We start from the raw sequence: 24910 nt of genomic DNA, 5'->3' as shown, positions 1-24910 counted from the left end.
TTATTCACGAAATTAACTTCAAAAAAGCATGTTAAAATACCATAAGATAAAGAAAATTCAGAAATTCATTATAAAATGCAATGCTTTATTTAAGGTTTAATATCATGCATTTATAACTATTTAAATTGAATAAGCATATAATAATATATATGGAATTACTAGTAAAAATAACATGTCATTTGTGATTATTAACACTAAAGATAGATGGTGGTTGCTCTTTGGTGAAAAGGGTTTACTAAATTGATCCATATGAATATATAAATGTTGTTATACATACTTTTCAAACAGGCTGATTCACATCACACTTACGTAAGTAGTGCCTCGACCAATGACACCAAATATGTATTGTGTATGGAAAATTATACTTGAATATGACCTACAAGCTTAGGGGATTGAAACCAGCCTTAGCTCAGGTAAAACAATAAATTTACAAAGATGATTGGGTGGTCAAGATGCAATTAGTCACCCTTGATATAATAATAGAAAGCTCTAGGAAGATGATGCAATGAAGTCCTTGGCCAAGGCAAAGGAATATCAGAGGAGTTCTTCAATGATACAAGTCAGTACAAACTTGGGAGACCAATTAGGGTTTAATTAACCATACATTAAGTCATCTTAGGAGCATCAAGTGAATGAGGGACTACACATGGTGATAGATGGCATAAAGGTTCAGTGAGTGAGTCAACCCACCTCTTTCTCCCCTTAGATCCTCTCCCCTTTTCATATAATCGGGCGTTGTGAAAACGATGTAATGATAACGGACCTCATCAAGATGGAGCTGGATATTCAACATGTTGGTGATTACGTGGGTATGTCTAGAGGTGTACACATGAACAACTCAACTTGTCTCACTCGAGGAACAAAGAAAACATGGATATGCTTTGTGCACATGTTACTTGATCATATGTTTTTAAAAAATCATTATTACAATGAATCTAATGCAAACAATGATGATAAATGGCATGTAAATTGTGCTATGCATTGGGATGTTCTTAGTGTCAATGTCCCTTGTTGTCACCAGATCAGCCTAGTCAAACATGGTTCCTAAGGCCTATATGCACCTTTGGTATGCAAATCTAATATGTTCAGACCACACCAGAGTAACCCAATCACTCTACCTTGCGATTTTCACATCTAACTAGAAGATCAATCTTTTCCATTGATCACCAAAAAAAGCCAAGCCATCAGTTATGAGTTCTTATTGTTGTTTAAAAATGTATTTTCACAAAATTATCATTTATAACTAAAACCCTTATCACGAAAAGGAGGAGAATGTTTTTAAAAAATCTATCATCTGTTTAAACCTTCATGCCATGACAACTTCATTCAATAAATGATTTATTCATTACACTGTGTTACATTTATTGTGCGAAAGACTCCCATTTCATCCATCCAATATTAAGAACATGCAGGCATATGTAGTGAACCCTGGACCTAATTCTTTTCCCTAATGATGTATACATTTTCAAAGGGTGAAATCAAGAGGACAAAAAAATCACAAGGACAATGAGTGTATTTTATAAATTCATAGGCATATACTGTTTTGGGGGAATTATGATATATTATCAAAGATTAATTGTTAGATGAATTTTTCTTCAAAATGCATTGCAGGAGAAATATGCTAATTTCAAAAAATACGTACCCAGAAAACATAAAGCGGTCCACATCAGTATTTTGTATCATAGCAGTTAGCTTCTACTACTAACTCATTACTCAGAACATCTATTGTTTTGGTGAAACGTGACTAGTCTGTATAATAAAAAAAATGCATAGTAATAAGAGATGTGGCATAAAAGTAAATGAATACCATGTGCACAGTAAATAATGTTTACTTCTTCTATGTTAATAATATCGATAAAGCACACCGCAGAGAAGAACATGGCAACATAACACGGTCTCGTTCTCGCTCAGATCCAGCTCTTCCTGTTCCCATTCCCGGACATCGCCGCAGAGCTAAGCATTTCGCCTCTCTCAGTCGCAATCTGCTGCCATTATCCCTCCATTTCAACGTCTGATCTAACTGGAATAGAGATTTCACCGCGGAAGGAATCATGAATCCGTTCTCGTCAGGAACTCGGCTGAGGTAACCGGGAATTGATCCGTTGCTTGATGTCTTGAATCTAATGTCAATTCGATGATGGGTTTGATGGCTTATCAACTTCTGATCTGCAGGGATATGATTCGGGCTATACGCGCCTGCAAGACTGCGGCGGAGGAGCGTACTGTTGTGAGGAAGGAGTGCGCTGCGATACGAGCTGCCATCAGTGAAAACGATCAAGATTACAGGCATCGGAATTTGGCGAAACTGATGTTCATTCATATGCTCGGATATCCTACTCACTTTGGTCAGATGGAGTGCCTCAAATTAATTGCAGCGGCAGGGTTTCCTGAGAAAAGAATTGGCTATCTGGGTCTAATGTTGCTGCTAGATGAACGACAGGAGGTCCTCATGTTGGTTACTAATTCGTTGAAACAGTATCCTTTTGATCTTGACTACCACTCTTGGCATCAACTTTCTTTTCTCTTTCAATTTTATCTTTCTTTGAGATATTTAAAATTTCGTCTGGGTATCATTTATATTAATAGACCTCTCTTCTCCTGGAGCCTTGACCTTTGTGCAGAGATCTCAATCATTCGAACCACTATATCGTAGGCCTTGCTCTCTGTGCTCTAGGAAATATATGTTCAGCGGAAATGGCGCATGATCTAGCACCCGAAGTGGAGAGGCTACTTCAATCGAGAGACCCAAACATCAAGAAGAAGGTGAGCTATGAAAGTTTCACCGTGGTTGAGGAATGCAACTGTGCTCTCTTATGACCTATAGATCGATGGATCAAGTTTAAATACAAATGAGAAATGATGACAGGAAAATACAGACTTACCATTCTGTTATAGTTCATCTCTAGTTCCTGTATTGAATGTGTCAGAAATATTTTTCCAAAATTGGTGTGTGATGAATAACGTGGTTGACCAGGATATGAAAAAAATTATGACTATGATGCGGGACCCCAAGGATTCCACTCGGATAGAGTCAGATCTCGGCACGAACGAACTTCAGAAAGACCAATTTAATAATTCAAATGTTGTAGTCTCTGTGCCACAACGAATCCAAGAATGGCAATTCGTAATTCACAAGAAAGAGAGATAATAGAAATCCCATTCGCCTGTTGCAAGACATAGGATCACTAGGTCTTCACTCGAAGAGGTCGCCGAATCGGCTCTTGGCGGATCTCCACAGCTCCAGAAGCTCCTGCTAATTTGGGTACTATTGAAGGTCAATTCTTGGATGTCCTCTTGAGGATTATTCCCCTGTTATTCATAGTGGAATACGCTTAATATGGCCCTGCAAGTAATCCCTTCTTGAAACGTTATCTCCTTAAGTACCTCTTGCTGAAGTTTGTATCAGAGTATAACAGTGGAGCCACCTACACAGCTTCACAGAGACATCTTAAGGCTTTTATATTCATTCGGCTGCGTGGATCTAATTAAATAACATGAGGCCATAACTTTCCGATGATACTCATTCATTTTCCTTTTCTTTATAGCTATTTCTGGGTTAGAGCTGGGGATTTATCAGATTAACCTGTTCCCAGTTATAACATGGTGCTTTCTTCCTTTTGTTTTCCTCAGATTTATGCTCTACGAATGGTTATGATTTTTCTCTTGCATGCAGGCTGCTTTATGCTCTATACGAATTATAAGGAAAGTAGCAGACTTAGCTGAGAATTTCATGGGGCCCGCAGCATCTTTGCTCAAGGAAAAGCATCACGGTGTCCTTATAGCTGGAGTTCAGCTCTGTACTGATTTATGCAAAGCAAGTGCGAAAGCCCTGGAATATCTAAGAAAGGTAAGACTCGGACGGTATGTAATGTTTAGTTAATTCTTCTTATACATTTTTTCCGACTTATATGGTTCCAAGATTTTTGTGAGATGCTCTTAGAGTCTTTATTTGAAGTGACGGCTCCACTATTTAAAGAGTAGAAGTCGCAACTTCACTGTTAAACGAGTAAGGAGTTGAGAAAAGAAAATAAATTCTATTTTGTCTTATTTTCAGCTATTTTAATATAGCCACGTCAAAGAGTCGGCCGCTTAATTCAACTTTAATACAAACAGTAAACACAAAAATCAGAGGGAATCTGTTTGCAATTATCCATAAATTTCTTTTTTTGTGAAAAGAATTATCCATAAAGTTCTTTCACTCCTCCAAGCTGGTGAGAGAGAATCATCCAGTCCCCGCTTGATATAATCGTTGAAATTTAACTGTCTATAGATAGAGTCCTACAGGGAAGAGGTCTATCCAACCTTGTACTCATGGTGAATTTCTTCTTGAGAATGTACTATTGAAAGTCCAACCGTTCATGGCTGCAAGGAACACAGATCCTCTGTGTGTTTGTCTTTGCAACAACGGGCATAAGTATTTGAATAATTAATCCAAAAATATTGGTATATCCGATTTCCACTAAAGATACCTCATATCATTCAAAAGTACTTCTGAATTTACATTTTTCAGTATTCACCCGCCGAATTTCAGCATGATTTTTATGGTCTAGAAGTGTTGAGAGCCCATTCTTCCACGTGTTTTTGTCATTCAACAGAAAACATCACTCCCTGAGAATGATTCTCATGATGAATCTGGTGGGCCATTATTTGTACAGATATGAATTTAAAAAGATGCTGTTATAGAACTTGACATAGGTCTCCATCAAGGAAGGAAATCCTAGACAAAAAGAAAGAAAGATTGATGGATTGAGATCAAGATGCAGAGTACAGTCGATACAGCAGCAGTACAGGCTCGGTCAGCACCTGTTAGCCTCCCATATCACACAGTGCTCTCATAGGGAGCATCTCCCATACTGATCGGCCCTCTCCACTATGTCTCCCAAGGGCAGGGTTGATGCAAGTGTGTGTGTATACCCAAGTGCAGGGTTGATGTTACTCTGGAGAGGTGCAAGGCCCAACTGGTAGTGAAGGGATTCACCCAATCGTATGGAATAAATTACTTCAAGACCTTCGTTCTAGTTGAAAAGATCTCCTGAGAGCGGTGATCAACCTGATGCTATTAATATATATATCAACGCTAAATATGCTGAATGCCCCCTATAGAGCACCAGACGGCTTCATCTGAGAAGCCATCCACCCATGGGATTTGCTGTGAGGCCTGTATCGCTTAGGCAAACTGACATGCATAGAAAAGGAATTTATTGAAGTTTATTCATTGAAGGTATTTGGATTACAATTGGAATTCCTTCTTTTTTTAAAGAAAGAAACGGGAAGAACACCCAAAAGTGGTGATCGACCCAGGCATAATGATATATATGCACGTGAGCACATGTCTGACCAACTTGGTCCTGTTACTGTCCTTCACCCCCCGGATCGACCAGTAGTGACAACCCTTCCCCCAAAGATGCAGCCATATCGCCCATAGTACCACGAAGATCCTTCTCTGCCCCGATCGTCCTCTGCATGCGCCTCCCCGGAAATGAGCTCCAACATGCTTTGTCAAATATCACATCCACTCTGATGGGATGCCCCAAGCTCCAAATGGCCTGGCCGAACGGACATTCAAAGAACATGTGCAAGCAGTCTTCCTCTCCTTGTGTGCACATGTGCCACATACGGCCAATATATCTGGTAGTGGGCGCTTACGCAGGACTTGTGTCGTCAGCCAAAAATCCTGATTTTATTGGGACCTTTTGCTTCCATAGCCGACGACGGGTAGTAATACTAGATTCCTCCTCTGTTGCATCCCCTCTGATCCTTTTTTAAGCTGCTTGAACTGAAAATGATGTGCCACTCCACGTCCAGCTGTCCTATACTCTGTTTGTGGGCCGTAGATGTCAGACCGATTGATACATGTGCAATAAATCCCCCATCGGGTTCCATGTGGCATCCCAACAATCGCTCACTGAGGCCTGGGGATTTCGTGGTAGCGCAAAAAGACAGGGAAAACCCTCTCGTAACTTGTCTCTGGCTGTCCAGTATTGGAATATAGCACCATTCCCCAAGTGGTGTGCAAAAAATTGAAAGAGTCCCCCAAGTGTGACCCTTCCAAATTTTCTTTGGTTTCCTCATGTCATTTTATTAACCTGAGGAAGTTACTTACTTTGCTTACCATCCATGGGGACGAATACTTTCTTCAGTTGCTCCTGAAACTTTTTCAATTTATCTTGTGTTTCCTCTTATCTCCTTCCACAATTTTTAGAAATGGGAATGTCATGGTTAAAATAGGTGTAATTCAAGTGTTGTCAGAATTCACTAATTCGTTTACTTTTTTTATTTTTTGAATAAAATTTTAACTATCTTTTCTGAAACTCTAACTACCCATCGAACAGGAAAACCCAGAACCAAAACTATATCACTGGTATTTCTTTGTAACAACAGTTTTATCATTGTGGTTGCTGCAGAAGGAAGCTAACAATGCATTTGCGCATTGTCTTCTTATAAGCAAACATGATTTGTTGATGTGATTTTTTGTGTTTCAAGTTCTTCAAACAAATAGTTGGCTGGATTTAATTCCTCAATTTCGAATTTCTTTCATGAAAATGATGCCTCTGTTTTAACTTTGTAAGCACAATGTGAATCAATTTTCGTTTTCATTCAATTTATGTTGTTAAAAACAGAACTGCACTGATGTATCTGTTCGGATTCTAAGAGATGTCTCAAATAGCGCATATGCTCCAGAGTATGATGTATCTGGTATAACTGACCCCTTCTTGCACATTCGAGTCCTAAGACTCATGCGCATCTTGGGACAAGATGATGCTGACACCAGTGAATACATGAATGATATTCTTGCACAAGTAAGTTTCACTTTTATTATTTCTTCTCAACTATTATTTTATTTTAACGAATTTCTCCAATCGTCATTGGTTTGTGGGAATGGTGATGCTGGTTTAGTTAGGCATTAAAAACTTTCTCCGCCTGAGACTTTCTGTGCTTTTCAGACGGTGAAACCTCAAATTTCTTTCTTATAAATTCTTATCTGGAATTAATAAAAAAGAACTTATCTGTAATATTTTTTTTGAAATAGAGGTTATTACAGATAAGTTCTTTTTTATTAATTACAGATAACTATTTATAATAAATAAATTAATCTGTAATAAATTTTCTGGAAGAAGGTATTTAAGAATAGGGGGCAAAGTACTTTCTTGCATGTGCCATGTGAAACTGAATTGTTGAGAAATACATTCCCAACTGGAGAAACTTGTACTTGTCCTCACGGCATTTCTTCACATTCTGTATTTATATTTTACTTAGGAGAGGTTTAACCTGTGCCGTGGTACATCTGTTGGTTATGCATAACGTAGTAGTCGGAGTCAATTACTCTCGATTAGCTTTGAGAAATTAGCTGAAGATACCCGGGGATCTGATAGAATCCTGTGAAGGACTTATTCATAGAAGGCCCAGACATGCCCATAGGGGCCCATTTATTAAGTAGGGGGGTGGATTTTGTTACTGTCAGGTGCCAACAGTTGGTTATAATTAGGAATAATTTATTGAAGGACACATCAGATGAATGGTCAGTGAGGTTCTTCTTGGCCTTATTGATCGTGTGGGGCAAGGACTTCTTGTTCTTGAGCTTAAACCCTAGCTTCTCTTCTTGTCTTGTCTCTTCCTTATCCTATCTTCCTCCATTTTTCTTGATCCTCCATAGGTATCCATGAGATACCTATTAGGATATTTGGTGTAGTCCCATGCCGACATGCACTTAATTGAAACATCTCTTCCTCTTTGTGCTCCAATCCTCTCCTAACGATTGGCAAAAATCATTTGAATCTGGGTCTAGAAAATTATTATTCACGTTTTAATCCAAGAGTTTAAAGTATTATTTGTAATGTGCTAAATTTATTCACGATTTATTTTTAATGAGGACTGTGTCCTCTATTCCGCTTTTCTTCTATATTCATGATAAAAAATATTCCTGCTTTTACAGCTGGTGGTAACTGTGTTCTGACTAGATACTGCTTGAAAATATTTAATTTTATGGATAGGTTGCAACCAAAACTGAATCTAATAAAAATGCTGGAAATGCTATTTTATATGAGTGCGTCGAGACTATTATGGGTATTGAGGCTACGAGTGGCTTACGAGTTCTGGCAATTAATATTTTGGGAAGATTTTTGTCCAACCGCGACAACAATATCCGGTGAGTTTCATTTCATCCATTCTTAAAAAATGAGCTTTATCCCTACTAGTTTCTGTTTCACCCTGCATTTCTTTTCGAATTATAGCAATAAATATGAATAATGTAAGCTCCATCGTTATGAAGAAAAATTCACCAAAAACACAGTTGATTAAAAGTAAAAGCACGATATCCATGTTATGATTGAAGTTGTATCTGAAATTGTAGCCTGAAAAGCTCTGCCGTGATATTAACCAATACAGTTCAGATTGTGGAAAGAAGGAGAGGCTTATTTGTGGGATGGACGTCTCCAGGAGAGGGTTTGGTTGAGTTTGCATCGCCAGGAAGGGGCAGAGCCACGGTGGGATGTGGATGTTGCTGTAAGGGTCATGTTTGGATGGACATTGTCGAGGGTACCAACTAACCATATTGTTGTTTGCTGGACCCCAACGACAAGGGCTACATACTCTATGGGGAGGCATGAAAAATACACTTCGGTTTGGGTTCTGATACGGAGCTTCCCACGCGTACCTTGAAAGAAGAAAGAAGAAGCAATGTTTGACATGTGGATCTTCTAGCCACATGAGAGGAAGGATGGCGATATACCCCCAAGATCTAAAAGTAATCTTTCAAGAAGAAATCATTACTTGAATGCGCCCTTGAAGCCCCGCCTGGACGAATAATCCTGCGATGCTTCCCACTCGCCGACGAATCCCCTGCCTTGAGTCTTTCCACGCAGAACTCTCGCCCAATGCAGCCGGGCTTCCTTGCGTCCTTCCCTCAATGTCCGGAGAAATTCCCCTTCTTTGTTCATCTTCCTCTTTCTTAATACTTCCCGTCCACATGGGAAGTTAGTTACTCTTTCTTTAATTGTCCCGTGCTACTGCACGTGACACTTCCCCTTCTATTTTTTCTTTCTGTCGATTCCTCCTTGTATACTGTTTCACAGGAACTGTAACAGATGGCTGGGACTGTGCCTATAAATAAATGAAAGAGGGCTTTTCTTGATGACACTTGCTGAAGGTGACAATATCTGGAGCTTGGAGATTCTTCCAATCCGGGGATGACAAGGCCAATCCGGCTTGCTCAGTCTATCAACTTCTTGTCTCCCACATGTCCATCTCATCATCCTCCTAGATCTCTTCCGATCGTTGTGACATTATTTTTTTTGAAAAGATCCTCGTGACATTCTTCCACTGCCTACATTCCACGATTTGGAACAATTGCTATTTTGGGAAATTCTTGGATTCTGTTGAAGATCAAAATTATTAGGGATTTTTCTATGGAAGTTACTCAATATCCTCCAAAGGAGCACATCAGGTTCTGCTACAAATTGATTCTTCTTCAAAAGCCATTGAAGGAGACTATTGTGGAAAACTGATAGGATTTCCAGCCCATGTGGGGGCATTGTCGTCATTTTAATATGTTGCTCTTCTTTCTATGTTGCCTTTAAATAGCACAGCCCTCCTCCAAGGAGGGCAGACTGGCATTTGGTTATGAAGTGTATTGGTTTTCCTTCCCCTCTCGTCTCTCCTACGTCTACAGGCCCTCTCCCTCTGCGATCCCCGTCCTCGTGATCGCCTTTACCTCACCGCGTCTCCAGGCGGCTCGTCCTCGGCCGATCCCTATCTCCTCAGTTCGGCCTCCTCTCCTACCCTTCCCATTCCACCTCTCTACCCTGGGAATTCCCTTCTCGTCTCACCTTCTTCCACCTTCAGATACAGACCTCGACCAAGGTCCCTATCAAAAACCAATCATGAAGCAACACATGCTTCCAAATCAAAACGTATGGGAATGGAGTTGGAATTCAGTCATTTTGTCAAGTCAAGATGGTTGCTGGAAGCGACCAAGAGACTGGAGCAGCAGAATCAGGCCTGCTGACCATAGGAGAAGCCTTCCATCAGGAGGCTCCATTAGCTTTGACTTTTCCTTCTGCTCCTTTCAGAACTCTCAGTGTCCTTTACTTGGATCTCAGATCAGAAATATCTGACTTGATCTCGTAATTCATGATATGATATTGAGTGAGTTTCCCTCATTGATTTGCTATCACCAATTTGGTCATATCAGGTTCATACCATATTGTAACGCCTCCTTGTTGCTGCCATTGTGGAGTTACGTTTCGATTTTTCTGTTAACTTCTGTTGTTTCATGTCTCCTAACCCATCGCATCTTAATAAATGATTGATTCTTTTCAGAATCAATTACGAACAGTCTCCTAATTGAGCCATCATGGCGGTCACTGATAGACGGTATTATTTAGGTGAATATTATTAGAGTCAACACCCAAAAAAGTGCTTCACTGGAATAACATGTGGGTGGTCTTATTTGCTTTGCATCCCCGTTTTCCAAAAATGAGAAGCTTTCATTTTATCTTAATATATCTCTTTCATAATTTATATATCTACCTTGTACACTCGTTTTGTTTTATATTGTTGCCCTCACTTAATTTTGTTTTCTTTATCCATGTGCCTTGTAATAATCATGTGATCACATGTGATGTAATGTAGATGCTTGATCGATTTGAATCTTTTTTTAATGGACCTAACCCTCTTGTTTCCTGAATTTCCAGATATGTTGCCCTAAATATGCTCATGAAAGCTATTGTAGTTGATTCTCAAGCGGTACAGAGACATAGGGCCACAATTTTAGAATGTGTCAAGGTATTAATTGGATTCAGATGTTTCAGAGCTATCGTACAGACATCTAAATATGTATTTTGTGTTCTCCTCATGCTAAATTAAGTCCTCTTTCTTATTTATGGTTATTTCTTCATTATTCATGTGAAATAATGCAGTGTCAATACTTCAATGGAATGGTATATATGTCTGTGTTGCTGGTAGGATAATGATACTCCTCAACAAGTCAAATCTGAGTTTCGTGGAGAGGAACTATTCAGCAAGTGGCATCGTCAGTCTACTCCTCCAAGAACATGTAGATCCAACACTATCGATACCCGTACATCTCCTCCTGATCACAAGCCATCAGCAGAGATCCATGCTGACTGAAGCTACTGCTTCCAGTCTCCCACTCTAAAGAAACAACCAACTTCCTGTTGGATGCCTTTTTTGGGTCCACCCCCATCGATATTTGTACTTATTGCTTATAGCAGGAATTTAATTAGGTCGCTTCCTTTCTTTAGTTGTCACATGCTCCTGCATGTGACTGTTCATTTCCTATTCTCAACATATCTTTTGCCCTCTTCTTTCTATTTTTAATCATTTCCTCTGTTAGGTAGACAATGGTATCATACATTTTCCTCCCTATCCATTAACCCCTTGTTCCCAGGGCGTAACTTTGGTAATTGATGTCTTATGGTGGATAAGGGTTGATAAAAAGAATCTGCATTCGGATGCAACCCCCTCGTACGACCCTGCGCGTATCTAGGTCTCTTTCATCATCCAGCCCAATAGAAGCATTCGGGAAAACTGGACCTTATGTAACTCCTTTGAACAGGACAGCTTTCCCTTGAGGAGGGCAGCCGAGAAGTATCAAGAGATATGTCTGGCTTCCCGGCGATGTCCATCCCGCCACTATCTTCCCTCAGACGACATCCACGCCGTCAGACCTCCGCTTAGGCGACGTCCACTCCGCCTGCCTCTCATCATGCCGAAGTCTACCCTGTCATTCCCTGCCCCTGTGCTGACGACCATCCCAGCATCTTCTCCCTCCCTTTCCATCCTCTTCCCGATACAAACTTGCAGGTTCATATCACCCCAAATACTCTCGGCAAGAATCCAACTATGTATCGTATGTAATAGTATGAACTGATTCAAGATCGCTCTTCAACAACATATAACCTCCTCCAGACGCTAGAAATAGGCCTTCCAATGACGTTCGTCGTCGACTGGTACAGTTTCCTTGAGCGAGCGAGCCGGATACAGCCTCTCGCCTCACAGATGGTGTCTCTTTTACAGACGACCTTGGCCCCCTTCTCAGCCTGCTCTTTCACCTCAATCCTCCTCCCCCTTTATTCTTTCTCCTGTAACTCCCTTGAGGACGATACCTATTCTCCCCGTCTTCCTTTTATTTTTCTAGGTTCCTCGGCGGTGCCTTTTCCCGCCCTAGTGGATGTTAAAACCCTTGGAGTCAGCACGACTCCTCGTCTTCCTTCTTACACAAGTCTTCCATGAATTGTAACACATCCAGCAGACCTTTCCATGTAATGCATACTTCAACATTCCCCAACTTTTTAGTGAGATTGCAACAGACCCAGGACGGGATAAGGGGACCCAAAGGTTTTCCATGAAGTGTATTTCATGGAATGTTCGTGGGCTCCGGGATGAAAGGAGACGTGGGGTAATAAGAAGCCATCTGAAAGAATGGGGAGCCACAGTAGTATGCCTGCAGGAAACGATGTTGGAAAGCTGTGAAGAAAGAGTGTGGAGCACAGTTGGTCGAGATTTTCTTGAGGGCTTCCTCGCGGTCAATGCAGTTGGACGATCTGGTGGCGTGATAATAGCTTGGAATAAGACAGTGTTTGATGAAGTGGAAACCTGGTCAGGGCAAGCAACGGCAGCAGCTAAACTAAAAAGGAGAAGCGATGATTTTGAGATGGTAATAGTATCAGTGTATGGCCCAGAAAATGCAGCAAGGAGTGTTTTATGGGGGGAGCTGACAGAAGTGGCTTCTAAATTCCAAGGATCGCCAATGTTGTTCGGGGGAGATTTCAATACAACACTAGAGGCTGGGGACAGGTCAGAGGACAGGGGAGGGCTAGACCCTGACTCAGCAGATTTTTGGTCATTCATAGCCGAAGCAGACCTGCAAGAAATGGGGCCAGTAGACTGCGTGTACACATGGAGGAGCATGGCGGGAGGTGAAATGAAATCTAGACTGGACAGGTTTCTATGCTCAGTAGAGATGGCAGAGAAGTTTCCTAATGCCGAAGTGAGATCACTACCAAGGCCGTTATCGGATCATACTCCCGTTGTATGGGCGACCAATGAGGCTTTCAGGCGACCCACATATTTCAAGATGGATAAATCGTGGTTCCATGGAGAAGAGTTCAATGATGAGATAGCAAAAGCATGGACTACACTGCCAAGAGCAAGGTCCGACATAGAGACCTTCGCCCAGAAATTGAGAGGATTGCGGCAACATTTAATGGGGTATCGGAAGCAAGTTTGGGATACCAGGAAAAAGAGGAGGAATGATGCTCTAGTTAAAGTAAAGCAATTGGATGATTTGGAAGACATCAGGAATCTAGAGGGAGAAGAGGTTCAAGAATGTAGAAGATGGCAGGGCGTGGTAGCGGAGGAAGACAAGAAATTGGAGATGGATTGGAGACAGCGGTCAAGACAATTATGGCTACACGCAGGGGACGCAAACACGAGATTTTTCCTTCTGGTGGCGAATGGCAGAAGACGTACAAACCAAATATTGAAAATAAAGGTGGGACAGAGGGAACACACTGGTACACAGGCAGTGGGGCAAGCCATTGCAGACCATTTCAGATCCTTCTACAGAAAGGGAAAACGTAGTAGATGGAGGTGGTGCGGCACAGGGGCAAGGAGGGTGAGCCCTGAACATCAAAAGGAATTGATCCAACCTTTTTCAGAAGACGAGGTCAAGGCAGCGATTAAAGGGTTGAATGGGGAGGGGGCTCCGGGTCCAGATGGCATCCCAGTCTTCTTTTACAGTGATTGTTGGAATCTGGTCGGTCCAGATGTGATGGCCACATTTGATGAATTTAGAGAGGGAAGAGGAAACATGGACAAGATCAATAGACTGCATATATTCCTCTTGCCGAAAGGGCAAGGGGCAGAAAAAATTGAAGATTTTAGACCCATTTCATTGTCAAATTCAATCTATTTGATTATTACCAAGGTGTTAGCAAACAGGCTGAGAGCCATGATTGGTGAACTAGTTGGACCTGCTCAGTCAGCCTTTATCCCTGGCAAGCTACTGGTGGATAGTGAAATAACAGCCGGGGAAATAATAGCTGCATGGAAGAGGAAGGGAACGCGAGGGTTCATGTGGAAGGTCGATTTTGCCAAGGCATACGACTCTTTAGACTGAGACTTCCTATGGGCATCCATGAAGAGGAGGGGCTTTCCCAAGGAATTGTAATCTGGGTGAAGAGATGCATCACATTGCACTCCTGTATGGTGCTGGTAAACTGACGCCCAGAAGGTGGCTGAATACAACCTCAACGAGGAGTGAGACAAGGCTGCCCATTGGCACCGTTACTGTTTGTCTTGGCAGTGGATGCACTCGCAGTATGTACTGAGCAAGCATGCTCAAAGGGATTGCTGCAAGGCTATTAACTATCTGAGCAATCAAATGGAATTCCCTGCTTCAATACGCTGATGACACCACCTTCTTCATCGAAGGCTCGGTGAGGGAAGCGAGGAACTTATCCATCATACTTGATCTGTTTGCAGATTTCTCGGGACTCCAAATAAACAGGACCAAATCAACTTTTATGAGTAACGGGCTCTCGCAAGAAGAAGATGCACAGTGTGCGGAGATTCTGAGAACACTGATCGGGCGGCTTCCAATGAGATATCTGGGCCTACCACTAACGAAGGGGAGGATGACGAAAGCTGATTGGCAACTGGTCATTGAGAAGGTGGAAAGACGACTAGAGTGATGGCAAGCAAAAGTGTTATCTAGAGGGGGACGATTGGTGCTACTGAGGTCAGTTTTATCGACCATTCCGATTTTCTATCTCTCTGTATTCAAGATGCCGGCTGGAGTCAGGAAGAGAATAGAAGGCATGATGAGGAGTTTTCTATGGAGAGTATCTGGGCCGGACAAAGAGGGGGCTTGGCGATGGTGGCATGTGATAAAGTCTGTTGCCCAATTAAGACGGGAGGTCTGGGGGTCCTACACATGCAGAGCATGAACACGGCACTACTAACCAAATGGGTGGAGAGAATTATGAATCCACGGGAGGACTTGGTCGTCAAGTTATTGCGTGACATCTATGGTAAGGGTCTGAATTGGGACAGAAAGGCGGATATGTATCATGGAGCATCGCCATTCTGGCAAGGGCTGAGACAGGTCTTTCCTAGGATGCAAGGTTTTTTCTCAGCCAAGTTAGGCGACGGGAAGACATTCCAATTTTGGAGAGATGCATGGTCGCCACGGGGCATCCTTAGTGCGATATTCCCCCGACTGTATGCACTTGTCCAGGATCAGAATGCCCACGTGCATGACTGCTGGGAGGGCGCGTGGAACCCGATCATACAAGGTGCCTTATCCGACCAGCGTGTGTCGGATTACATAGATATGCAACAATCCCTATTCCAGCTACGACCAGAAGATGGAGAACGAGATAGTTGGACATGGACAAATGGCCCCTTCTCGGTCCATAAAGCTTATACGATGATATGAGAAGGACAAGAGGAAGACATGCAGGTTCATATGGCGTCAAAAAGTCCCATTGAAAGTGCGGTTTTTTGGGTGGCTGCTAGCAAGGAAACGATTAATGACAAAAGTCTTTTGCAAAATGTTATACCCAGATACTTCGTCGCAATGCGTGCTGTGTTTGAATGGGGAAGAAGATTGCAACCATCTTTTCTTTGAATGTTCTTTTGCTCGCACAGCACAAGGTTGCAGTGGCAGTCATTCTGCATCATGAAAAAATTGTGTCGGGTGTGCTGTGAATGCAGAGCATAGAGACTCTTGCTTCTAATCAGAGTAATCCTCACCAGAAAAGCTGACGAGAAGAGCATCAAGAGAAACAACAAGGGGATGTAAATGACCAGGCTTTTTGCCATTACCACTTCTTTTGTGACTAAAAGGTAAATGTTGGTTCTCTTGTGATACCACAATATGTTGGGCAGCCAGCCCAATATATAGGAAGATTCTCTATCCCTTCACCAAGGACTAAGAAACTATGAAGGACTTCGATGCTCTCTCTCTCTCTTTCTCCCACAAAATTATCCATTCTTTGCTCACTCCTTTGCCTTATCCTTGCAACTTGTGCTATCATCTCTCCTGCATTCCTAATCCTGGTAGTCCACACTTCCCGTCAATGTCTCATCATTTAGAGTCCGAGCCATTGCAGACATTCCACAGATGATGACATGTGCTTTGACTGCATACGCTATCAAGGGCGTTGCTGCCATGATTTATTATGCAAAGACTTTTCAGTACTGTTTGTGGGTTTTACACTTGTATATGCTTAATTTCATCAAACCTTACCTTTGGTCCCTAAATTAGCTTTACTCTTCAACGTGGCCTAAAGAACCACAGTAAGGACATTAATTTTCCGTATAGGTTATTGTTTAGTTGCCAAGGACGTCACAAGCTAGCGTTCCATGTGACTACTGTAGCCGTGGGAAGAAGAAACAAGGGGGCCGAGCACTAACCGTGTTGTGGGCCATCTGGTTACATAGAAACGAGGTATTGTTCAGAGGAAGATGGGCTTCTACCGATGGAGCTGTATATGAAGCAGAAGGACTTAAGGCAGCATGGTCCTTGCAAGCGACGGGAAGCGAAGGGAGGTTTTGATGATGAATGATAAGCATGTAAAGGGCCTGTGAGGTCCTGACAGGAGGTTCACCGATTCGTCGGGTTCATCCCTCGTTATAGTTTATAAAAAAAAAACATTCGCCAACTTTTGTCAAACATTCAGCTCTTTTTCTAGTATCATCGGCCACTCTAACTGTTCTGATAAACATGGGGAGTAGGTTGAGCTTGCTCATTCTTGCCCAAAGCCTTTTTCAACTGAGAGACATAGAAGACTGGGCGCAATCTGCAGTCGGTCGGAATATCCCGTTTATATTCTGTAACAACCTTCTTCAGTACTGTAAAGGGTCCAAAAAAATTTTGGGGCTTGTTTTTTATTCACTCGCTTTGCAAGGGATCTCATTCAATATGGCCTGAGTCTCAGGTAAATTATGTCTCCAACAAATTGCAGACATGGGCTGTCTTTCTGGTTTTGTCTCCATAACTAGCTGTGCTTGTGACAATTTCTGCTTCAAAGTGATTGACATTTTATCTCGCTCTGTCAACAGACTATCCATTGACTCTTTTGTCCCATAATGTAACAACTTATGATGATCTGGTATGGTCCCAGCCGGGATCGTTTCGGGAACGAGCTAACCCTGGTGGAGTGGACAACACCAAAGGGACGGAGAGCGGTGAGGCAGCAGCGGAGTGGACGTCACCAGAGGAAAGGGGGTTCGACGGAGTGGACGTCGTCGAGAGAGGAGAGACTACTGGAAGGGAAACTCAACTAACAACTCATGTCCTGGCATCCAACGAGGAGGGCTACATATTTAAAGGGAAATGTCAAGGGAATGCAGAAAGACGGTAATGCCCCTAGTGGGCTTAGTGGATCGTAACAGGATCCTATCCATAAACCACTTTAACTGGAGTTCTCTTCGACACAGAATAGTATGAGGCGTTATAGGAGTAATCAGCCCAAATATATTTAGACCATATTTTGGTTTCTCGGAAGTGAAGCACCTTAAATATCCTTCCAGACACCTGGTGATCACTTCTGTTATACCATCCACTTGAGGTTGATACAATGAACTCACCTTGAGCATAGACCCCTGCTGAGCTTGTAACGTTTTGGAACAAGCTGGAAAATATCTTATCTTGATCTAAGCCAATTGAAATATCTTATCACCACTTTTTTCGCAAATGTTCCTGTTGAACAATATACCTTGAATTCACTCTTCTCTCTTTTCTCACAATTTCTCTATGACACTCTAGGAGAGAGAGGAGAGGAACACGAGATTCAAGAAAATGAAAGCAAACATAACTAACTGTTTCTGACGGGGTTCCTTGGCTTATATACAGGCCAAGTTGTACATCCACGTGGACTAATAATAGGAGGCCCAATACAAGAAAGTATCCAGAAATGGAAATCAACAAAAAAAAGGAAATGACTGAAAGGATAATATTTCGGCTGACAGTTCCTGCTACAGAGGGAGCGCCAAAAGGATGTTTAACAGTATAAAATGGCAGTATGAATAGACCATCTTATAGTTGAAGCCGTGTGACAGTGGAAACCGTTCAATAAAATCGGTTGACATTTTTCCTCATTTTGGAATATGGTTGAACAAGTCCATCTGGGGTCAATGTCAATACCTTTTAAGTTTGATGGTTATGACATCTGTCCACATGCTGCTTAACATCGTTCTTCATGTTTGGCCTGGTCTTCCTTTTTATATTAAAAACGCGGGTACTCCTATACCGCATGCATCAGCTTCAATAATAAAGGGTATCATAAAATCAGGAAGTGCAAAGACTGGAGTAGTGTGAAGCTGTATATTGGAGAATATACAGCTTGATTGTTTGGGAAGTGTTACGATCTATTTTCCTTAGTAAGCCCAGAAGGGGCATTCTCGTTTTGCATTCACGTCTTGCATTTCCCTTAAAATATGTAGCCCTCCTCATTGGAGGGTAGGACATGAAGTTTCAAGTTAGTGCTTCCCCTTGATAGTAACAACCTCACTCAATGACGTCCACTCCGTTGGGTCTCTTCCCCTCCGGCGATGCCCATTCTGGCACTCATTCGTCGCCGTCGTCCCTCCCTGTGTTGTCCATCTCACCATGGTCAACTCTTCCCCCGTCCTTCATGATACATTCCCCTGTGGGGGATCGTATCAGCAGTCAGTCTGGTCCAAGGACATAAGGCGCTCATCGTCCATGTCAACGAGCCACAAGCTATCTGGTGAGAGACGGATCACTATAGGCCTTCAACAACCCACAGTCGGATGAATGACAGTATACAAAGGATTGTCTCTACAAATTCCTTATGGGTCTTAATATTGAGTATGAGAGTATGCAGTGCCAGATATTGAACCGAGAAAGAGTACCCAGAATGATGGGGTCCAGGTTGGCGCCAAGAAAGATTGTGAACCAGTTGCTCCTGAAGAACCCAGAACGATGCCCGGGAATATATGGGAAGAAATATCTGCTCTTCAGGAAGAAATTGAAAGACTCAAGTTCTTGGTTGGATCTGCCCCCATGACCAGACAGGTGATTATCATATTTCCTCTGTTCTCTATGCATCTGTTCTGGGAATGAGCTGGATCATTGACTCAGGAGCAACAGATCATTTGATCCATGCTCATCCAAAGTTTTATTCATACTCTTGTTGTGACAATCAATGAAAAGTGATTATTGCTGAAGGGGAAATTCTCCAAGTGGCAGGCATCGGTGTGGTATATATCAAAGAATTGGGACTCCGGAGAGATGTCCTTCATGTGCCTCTATTGAGGATACAATTGATTTCCCCACAGAAATTAGTCTAAGGCATTAATTGCTCAGTTATCCTGAGATCTGATGGATGTTTTGTGTTCAATAAGGCACCAAATATGAAGTTTGGATCGATTAAAGAAAAGAATAGCCTCCTCCAGCTGGATGATGGTATGGGGAAGGTGATGATGGCAGCAGGAAAAGACACTTGAAAGGATGGAGCGGCTAGAGATGATGTGTGCAAGACTTGGTCATCCTTCTTTTGATGTTTTTGGGAAGAATAAGCGAGCATCGTTAAGAAGTACTAGTGAGAGAAGTGCTCGATAATTCACCTTGATTCACAGTAATGTGTGAGGGCCATGTAGAACTCCATCTATCTCAGACAAACAGTGGTTCATTATTTTAATTGATGATTTTACCAGGAATATGTGGGTACATATGTTCAAGAGTAAAACAGAAGTACCAAATATCATTCAGGAATTCTACCACAGGGTGAAGAACCAATATGTGATTGCCACAAAGAAGTGTTGGTCAGATAATGCTTAAAATGTCTTTGACTAAGAGCTGAGAAAATTCTGTTCTGATCAGGGCATAATTCACGAGTCATCGTACGTGAACACCCCATAGCAAAATGGGGTAGCAGAGAGGAAAATAGCTCATGTGGTTGATACCACAGGAACTGTGCTCATTCATGCACACATATCTAAATACTTACGGGCCAAGGCTCTCCTCTCAGCTGCTTATCTAATCTATAGACTGCCTTCAAGGAAACTGGGTTACGAGAGCCCAATGAAGTAGATGTCCTCCTACCCTGACAGGAGATTGAAGAATGAGTTGCCAATGAGAGTATCTGGATGTGTAGCATTGCTCATGAACACAGTCCAGGTAGCAAACTCAACCCAAGGTCAGAAAAGTGTGTGTTTGTTGGTTATTCGTCAACTCAAAAATGTCTATAGGTGCTTTCTACCAGGTCCGAAGAAGATCCTCATTTCTGCTGATATGACCTCCAATAAGCAGCAGATGTTTTATGCCAAGTCAACAGAGACAGTTCATGTCAACTCAGTACAATGTAGAGAGAATGTTGAATGCCATCCACTAGAAGGGACTGCCACCAGAGGGGAATTGGATGTTAATCAGGTGTCCTAGCCTGAGGAACCCGAACAACTGCAATCCCTTTAAAGCACCTGAGTCTGGTACAGAAGAAACAGCGTTTAGACATTCAAAAGCACTAATTAAGAATGTTGAATACCTGTGCTGGCCAGTTGCTTTAAGGAAAGGGAGAAGAACCTGCACTAAGCGACTGAGATGCCCATGTCCAATGCCTTTGTCTCTTGGCGGAATGTCTCCCACCCCGCGCCCCACGCGCGGCTTGCGTGCACGGACTGCATGGCGCTTAGCTTCCACACCCGCACGGCAGCGCAGTCCCCACGTGCAGTGCCCGCTCTTCTGCCGCACAGCCTGTGCTGCCCTGTGCACGCATCACACAGCGCCAGCACACACATGTCTTCGGCGGCCGGCGCGTGCAACGCCAATGGCCTGTGCGTGCGGCCTGCCCTGATTCGCCTCGCTTGCGTGCCGACGAGCACAAGCACCTAGTGGGCATTGGCTTTAAAGATCAGGGTGGGCCGTCACCACCCATGATGCGTGCGGTGTCCACGCATACAAAATAATATCAGAAAATTGATGGAGAATATTATCTGACAAATTCCTCCCAAACCGTTGTCCAAATTGAGACATGAAATCATTCCTATCCTCAAAAGCATACCTTTCTTCAATCCAAAAAAACAACGCAGAGCTGCCCCTTCCAAGCTTTGTACCATCTTGTCCTCCCTGGCTTCATCTTACAGAACTTTAGGTAACCAAAAATATTTTTCACTACTCTGAGCCATCCTTCAATATCTTCCTCTAATTTGTTGATTAAAGTAGCAGACGAGCTCCCAGCTTCATGCATGGCATCATTGTGCCTTCTCTCTGTGTTCACAGCAGTTGCCATAATTTCTTCAGGGATCATCGTGTTCCCCCTTGTCTCTACTTGTGCTTTGATCTCTGCAAGCTGAGCTACCACTGTGGAACTCACACTTTTAAGAAACAGCCAACTTCTTGTTTGATGCATTATCATGTCCACCCCAACCCATATTTATACCTCATGTGTGTGGAGGGAAGTTATTTAGGCCCCTTTCTTTAGTTAGCACGTGCTCTTGCATGTGACTTTTTGTTTCCTTTTCCCGTCATTTTTTCTGCCCTCTTCTTTCTATTTCTCAATTGTTTCCCCTTATGAGTAGCCATTAGTATCATAGCAGATAAAAACTGTCTTTTCTGCCTGGAATGGTAATCTCAAATTTGTGTTGGGATCGCCTGCTAATGCTTCCTGGAAAGATGTCCTTAGAATCTGTTATTCATTTAGGGTACTACAAGACTGAGCACATGCGGAACTACGTGATGAAAGGATTCTCCGTGCCGCAATAATAAATTTGTAGATGTTACCTGATATATTGGAAAAACAATACATCCATTAGGCCAGGGGCTATTTAAAACTTATTTCCATCCCTTATACAGTTGAGTCAAAAAAGCTTGCATTCTCACTTGAGGCTGGGGGTCATAAATACAGTTTTTAGTTTATTAATTTTTGACTTCACCGAACCAGAAGACAACAAGTATCAAGGCATCACCGACCTATATCTAGGCTTCGGTACCTCTCATTTAGGACTTCGATGAAAAATGTTGATCTATCTGTAACATATATAAAGATGATTAAATATCTCTTTTTTCTTAACATTAGTGTTTAATAATGAAGCAAGTTGAACAAATTTTCTGTAATAAAATTGTCAGATAAAAGGTAAATTCTTTAAAATATTTGTTCGATCTGTGAATTTTCTGTGGAACCTTGCATGATTTTCATGATTTAAGACTCAATAAATGCGTCCTAATTTACAGGACTCTGATGCATCAATTCGTAAAAGGGCCCTGGAGCTTATCTTTCTTCTTGTCAACGAAACAAATGTACAATCTTTAACTAAGGAACTCATTGATTATCTAGAAGTAAGTGACCAAGATTTCAAGGAAGATCTTGCTGGAAAGATTTGTTCGATTGTTGAGAAGTAAGACACTTTCCATATCCCTACAGCTGAATCGCTATTTGGATTTTTCTCAATTATTTACGTTGTCTTTTATGTGGCTGAACTCTCCAGTGGATTCAAGTGCAATTCAGCTATTTCCCCAAATTAGCTTTTTTTTTGTTGTCCATCGCATGTGATATTTCTGGCCTGTTATGGCTCTGATTTGAGCAACGCCAAAATAGGAGACCACCTGATGTGCTCAAAATAAAGTTGCGAGGTTACTGGGAAGGAGGATTATACGAATTATTTATGTTGTAAAGGGAATGGGGGTGTGGGCAAATTAGTTTTTAGATCATAGAATAGTTTCAGTGAAAGCCTTGTTTTTTAAAAAAACTATGCTGGATTTGTTTTCTTCCTGATTTCCGTCTAGCTATTACTTAGCATCTCCATGGATCCCAAAACTGGAAGTTAGTTGGTGATAGTATATCACGTTTGAATAGACTACCATCTGTCTGGGCACTTTGTTAACTTTTTCACCTTAATCGTATGGTGTGGCTGGGGCATTTCTTCTTTCTTTTGATTTTATGGTGAGGGGTTCAAGTGAAGGCAATAACTTCGATGTAATTTTTAATTTGATAGATTCAATTCTATGATCGAATTATAGGGTGGTAGGTTGCGAATTGCGGCACAATTAATTATTGAATCACACCTGATTGCTGCTGAGGCCCTCATGGCATCTGAGTAGATGAATAGAGGGAGCCACGTTAATTCCCAATTTAGATGTGTTGAGGGAAGATTCCATTTGGAAGTCTCTGGAGTACTTGATGTAGTTTGGTTGTTGGCGTCCTTGGGTCAAAAAAGAATGTGATAAAATCCTAGACAAGAGGCCATGCTGGCCGGGCATGTAATCTTCACAGACATTAATTTTACTTTTGGGTTGATTACCAGTTTTGGGCGATCTTCCCTCTTTTATTTTAAAAAAATCCTGGAAAAGAGACCAACGGAGAGAAGAGAAAATTCTATTTCTTAAGTATTTGTTGTCATCGTTACTTCGTTGATTCTAACATCTGTTATTTCATGGATTTGACTTTTCGTATCATTCAGAGATAATTTAATTTTATCATTCACTGCTAACATGTTATTACTCCTTTAGGTTTTCTCCGGAGAAGTTGTGGTACATAGATCAAATGCTCAAGGTTTTGTCTGAGGTGGGTTGGTCTATTATGCAATCTAGCTTTCAGTAATCGCTTGTCTTTTGCTTTCCATGTGCAGCTTCAGTCTGATGCTAAGGCAAGATAATATAGAATTCACTAATTCTCACCCCCTGAATGCGCATGTTTTAAGTGTGGAATTCTTGCGTGTAACTCGCTAAAGTGTTCTGATGAATAAGAGGAATTTTGATGTTGAAATGGGATAAGTTCCTGTGAATTGACCTACCGGAAGGGATATTGTGATGGAGGAGGAACCGAAGGTAGATGGTGGTCTCAACCCTGCCGTATGCAGCAGGGCGCCTGCTAGGCTGATACAGCTTTGAAGATGCAGAAAACAACCATTCAGTTCATAAGAGAAGCTAAACGTCCTTTTAGGGTACTTATAGCACTGAAATCCAAAATAGAAAGTTACTTAATAGAAAGCTACTTAATGGGCCTTTAGGCTCAGCCCTGCCCAACAGTCAGATGGTTCCAATCTGCCAGGCCTGGGTGTGCTACCTTGCCTCGTTGATGATAAGCCCTCCAAGGACCTTATCAAAATGGTTGACCAATTTGGGCGGAGATTTAATCTGAAGTCTCTATCCAGTTTCATCATATGAAGGATTCTTGGGGAAAGTGACTTCTTCTTTGCAGATTCTGTATATTTTGTTGGAGTTGTGTAATGAGCTTTTCGAATAACTTATCTGCATGCAGTTTAAGATGTGTCGAGTTGCATGATTTATCTGTTTTTGATGTTTTGCATCATAATATTTCCTAATAGGACATCTGAGTTCGTGATTATTTCCATGAGATAATTTTCGATTTTTATAGAAGGGTTTTTTATTCTATCAAGGACCTCATACAGTCAGTGTGCTCAAACATTTTAGCTAGTTCTTCGAAGGAAATTTTCTATCATGTTTCATTAATTCAATCGAGCATTAAATTTCTCCTTTCCAATGTTTAATTATGCTTCTAGGCTGGGAATTATGTGAAGGATGAAGTATGGCATGCGCTGATTGTCGTTATTAGCAATGCACCTGAACTTCATGGGTATACAGTCAGATCATTATTCAAGGCCCTGCATACATCGTGCGAAGAGGTTGGAGCATTACTCTTCTAAGATTCATCTATCTGCCAAAAAAGTATCTTCGTTTGAATTTTATGCCTGGGATACTCAGAAAAGCCTAGTTCGAGTCGCACTGTGGTGCATTGGCGAATACGGTGATATGCTGGTCAAGAACGTTGATGTGCTTGCAAAAGAGGAGCTGATTACTGTAAGTGTTTCTTAATCTAAATTCCCTCTGACAATGTTGTTCGACATTTCAATTGACATTACCGAGGCCGGACTCTGTTTATGTAATTTGTGGGTACTTGGAACC

At 41.9% G+C, this 24910-nt stretch overlaps 1 protein-coding gene across 1 annotated transcript in view; it reads left to right on the top strand.

Moving 5' to 3' along the window:
* Positions 1-1865: 1865 nt before the first annotated feature.
* LOC144702316 (AP-1 complex subunit gamma-2-like) overlaps positions 1866-24910 on the top strand; it is a 32810-nt gene continuing 9765 nt past the window's right edge. Inside the window, exons 1-11 of the mRNA XM_078574324.1 lie at positions 1866-2083; positions 2173-2475; positions 2622-2763; positions 3674-3847; positions 6621-6800; positions 7992-8146; positions 10692-10782; positions 22220-22383; positions 23495-23549; positions 24508-24630; positions 24710-24805. Of these exons, the coding sequence (XP_078430450.1) occupies positions 2052-2083; positions 2173-2475; positions 2622-2763; positions 3674-3847; positions 6621-6800; positions 7992-8146; positions 10692-10782; positions 22220-22383; positions 23495-23549; positions 24508-24630; positions 24710-24805 (1515 nt within the window). The 5' untranslated portion in view covers positions 1866-2051. The remainder of the gene's footprint in view (positions 2084-2172; positions 2476-2621; positions 2764-3673; positions 3848-6620; positions 6801-7991; positions 8147-10691; positions 10783-22219; positions 22384-23494; positions 23550-24507; positions 24631-24709; positions 24806-24910) is intronic.

The sequence above is a fragment of the Wolffia australiana genome, chromosome 4 (assembly GCF_029677425.1).
Source record: "Wolffia australiana isolate 7733 chromosome 4, ASM2967742v1".
Taxonomy (NCBI): domain Eukaryota; kingdom Viridiplantae; phylum Streptophyta; class Magnoliopsida; order Alismatales; family Araceae; genus Wolffia; species Wolffia australiana.
Note: the sequence above shows the minus strand (reverse complement) of the source record. Positions and strands in the feature narration are given on the sequence as shown.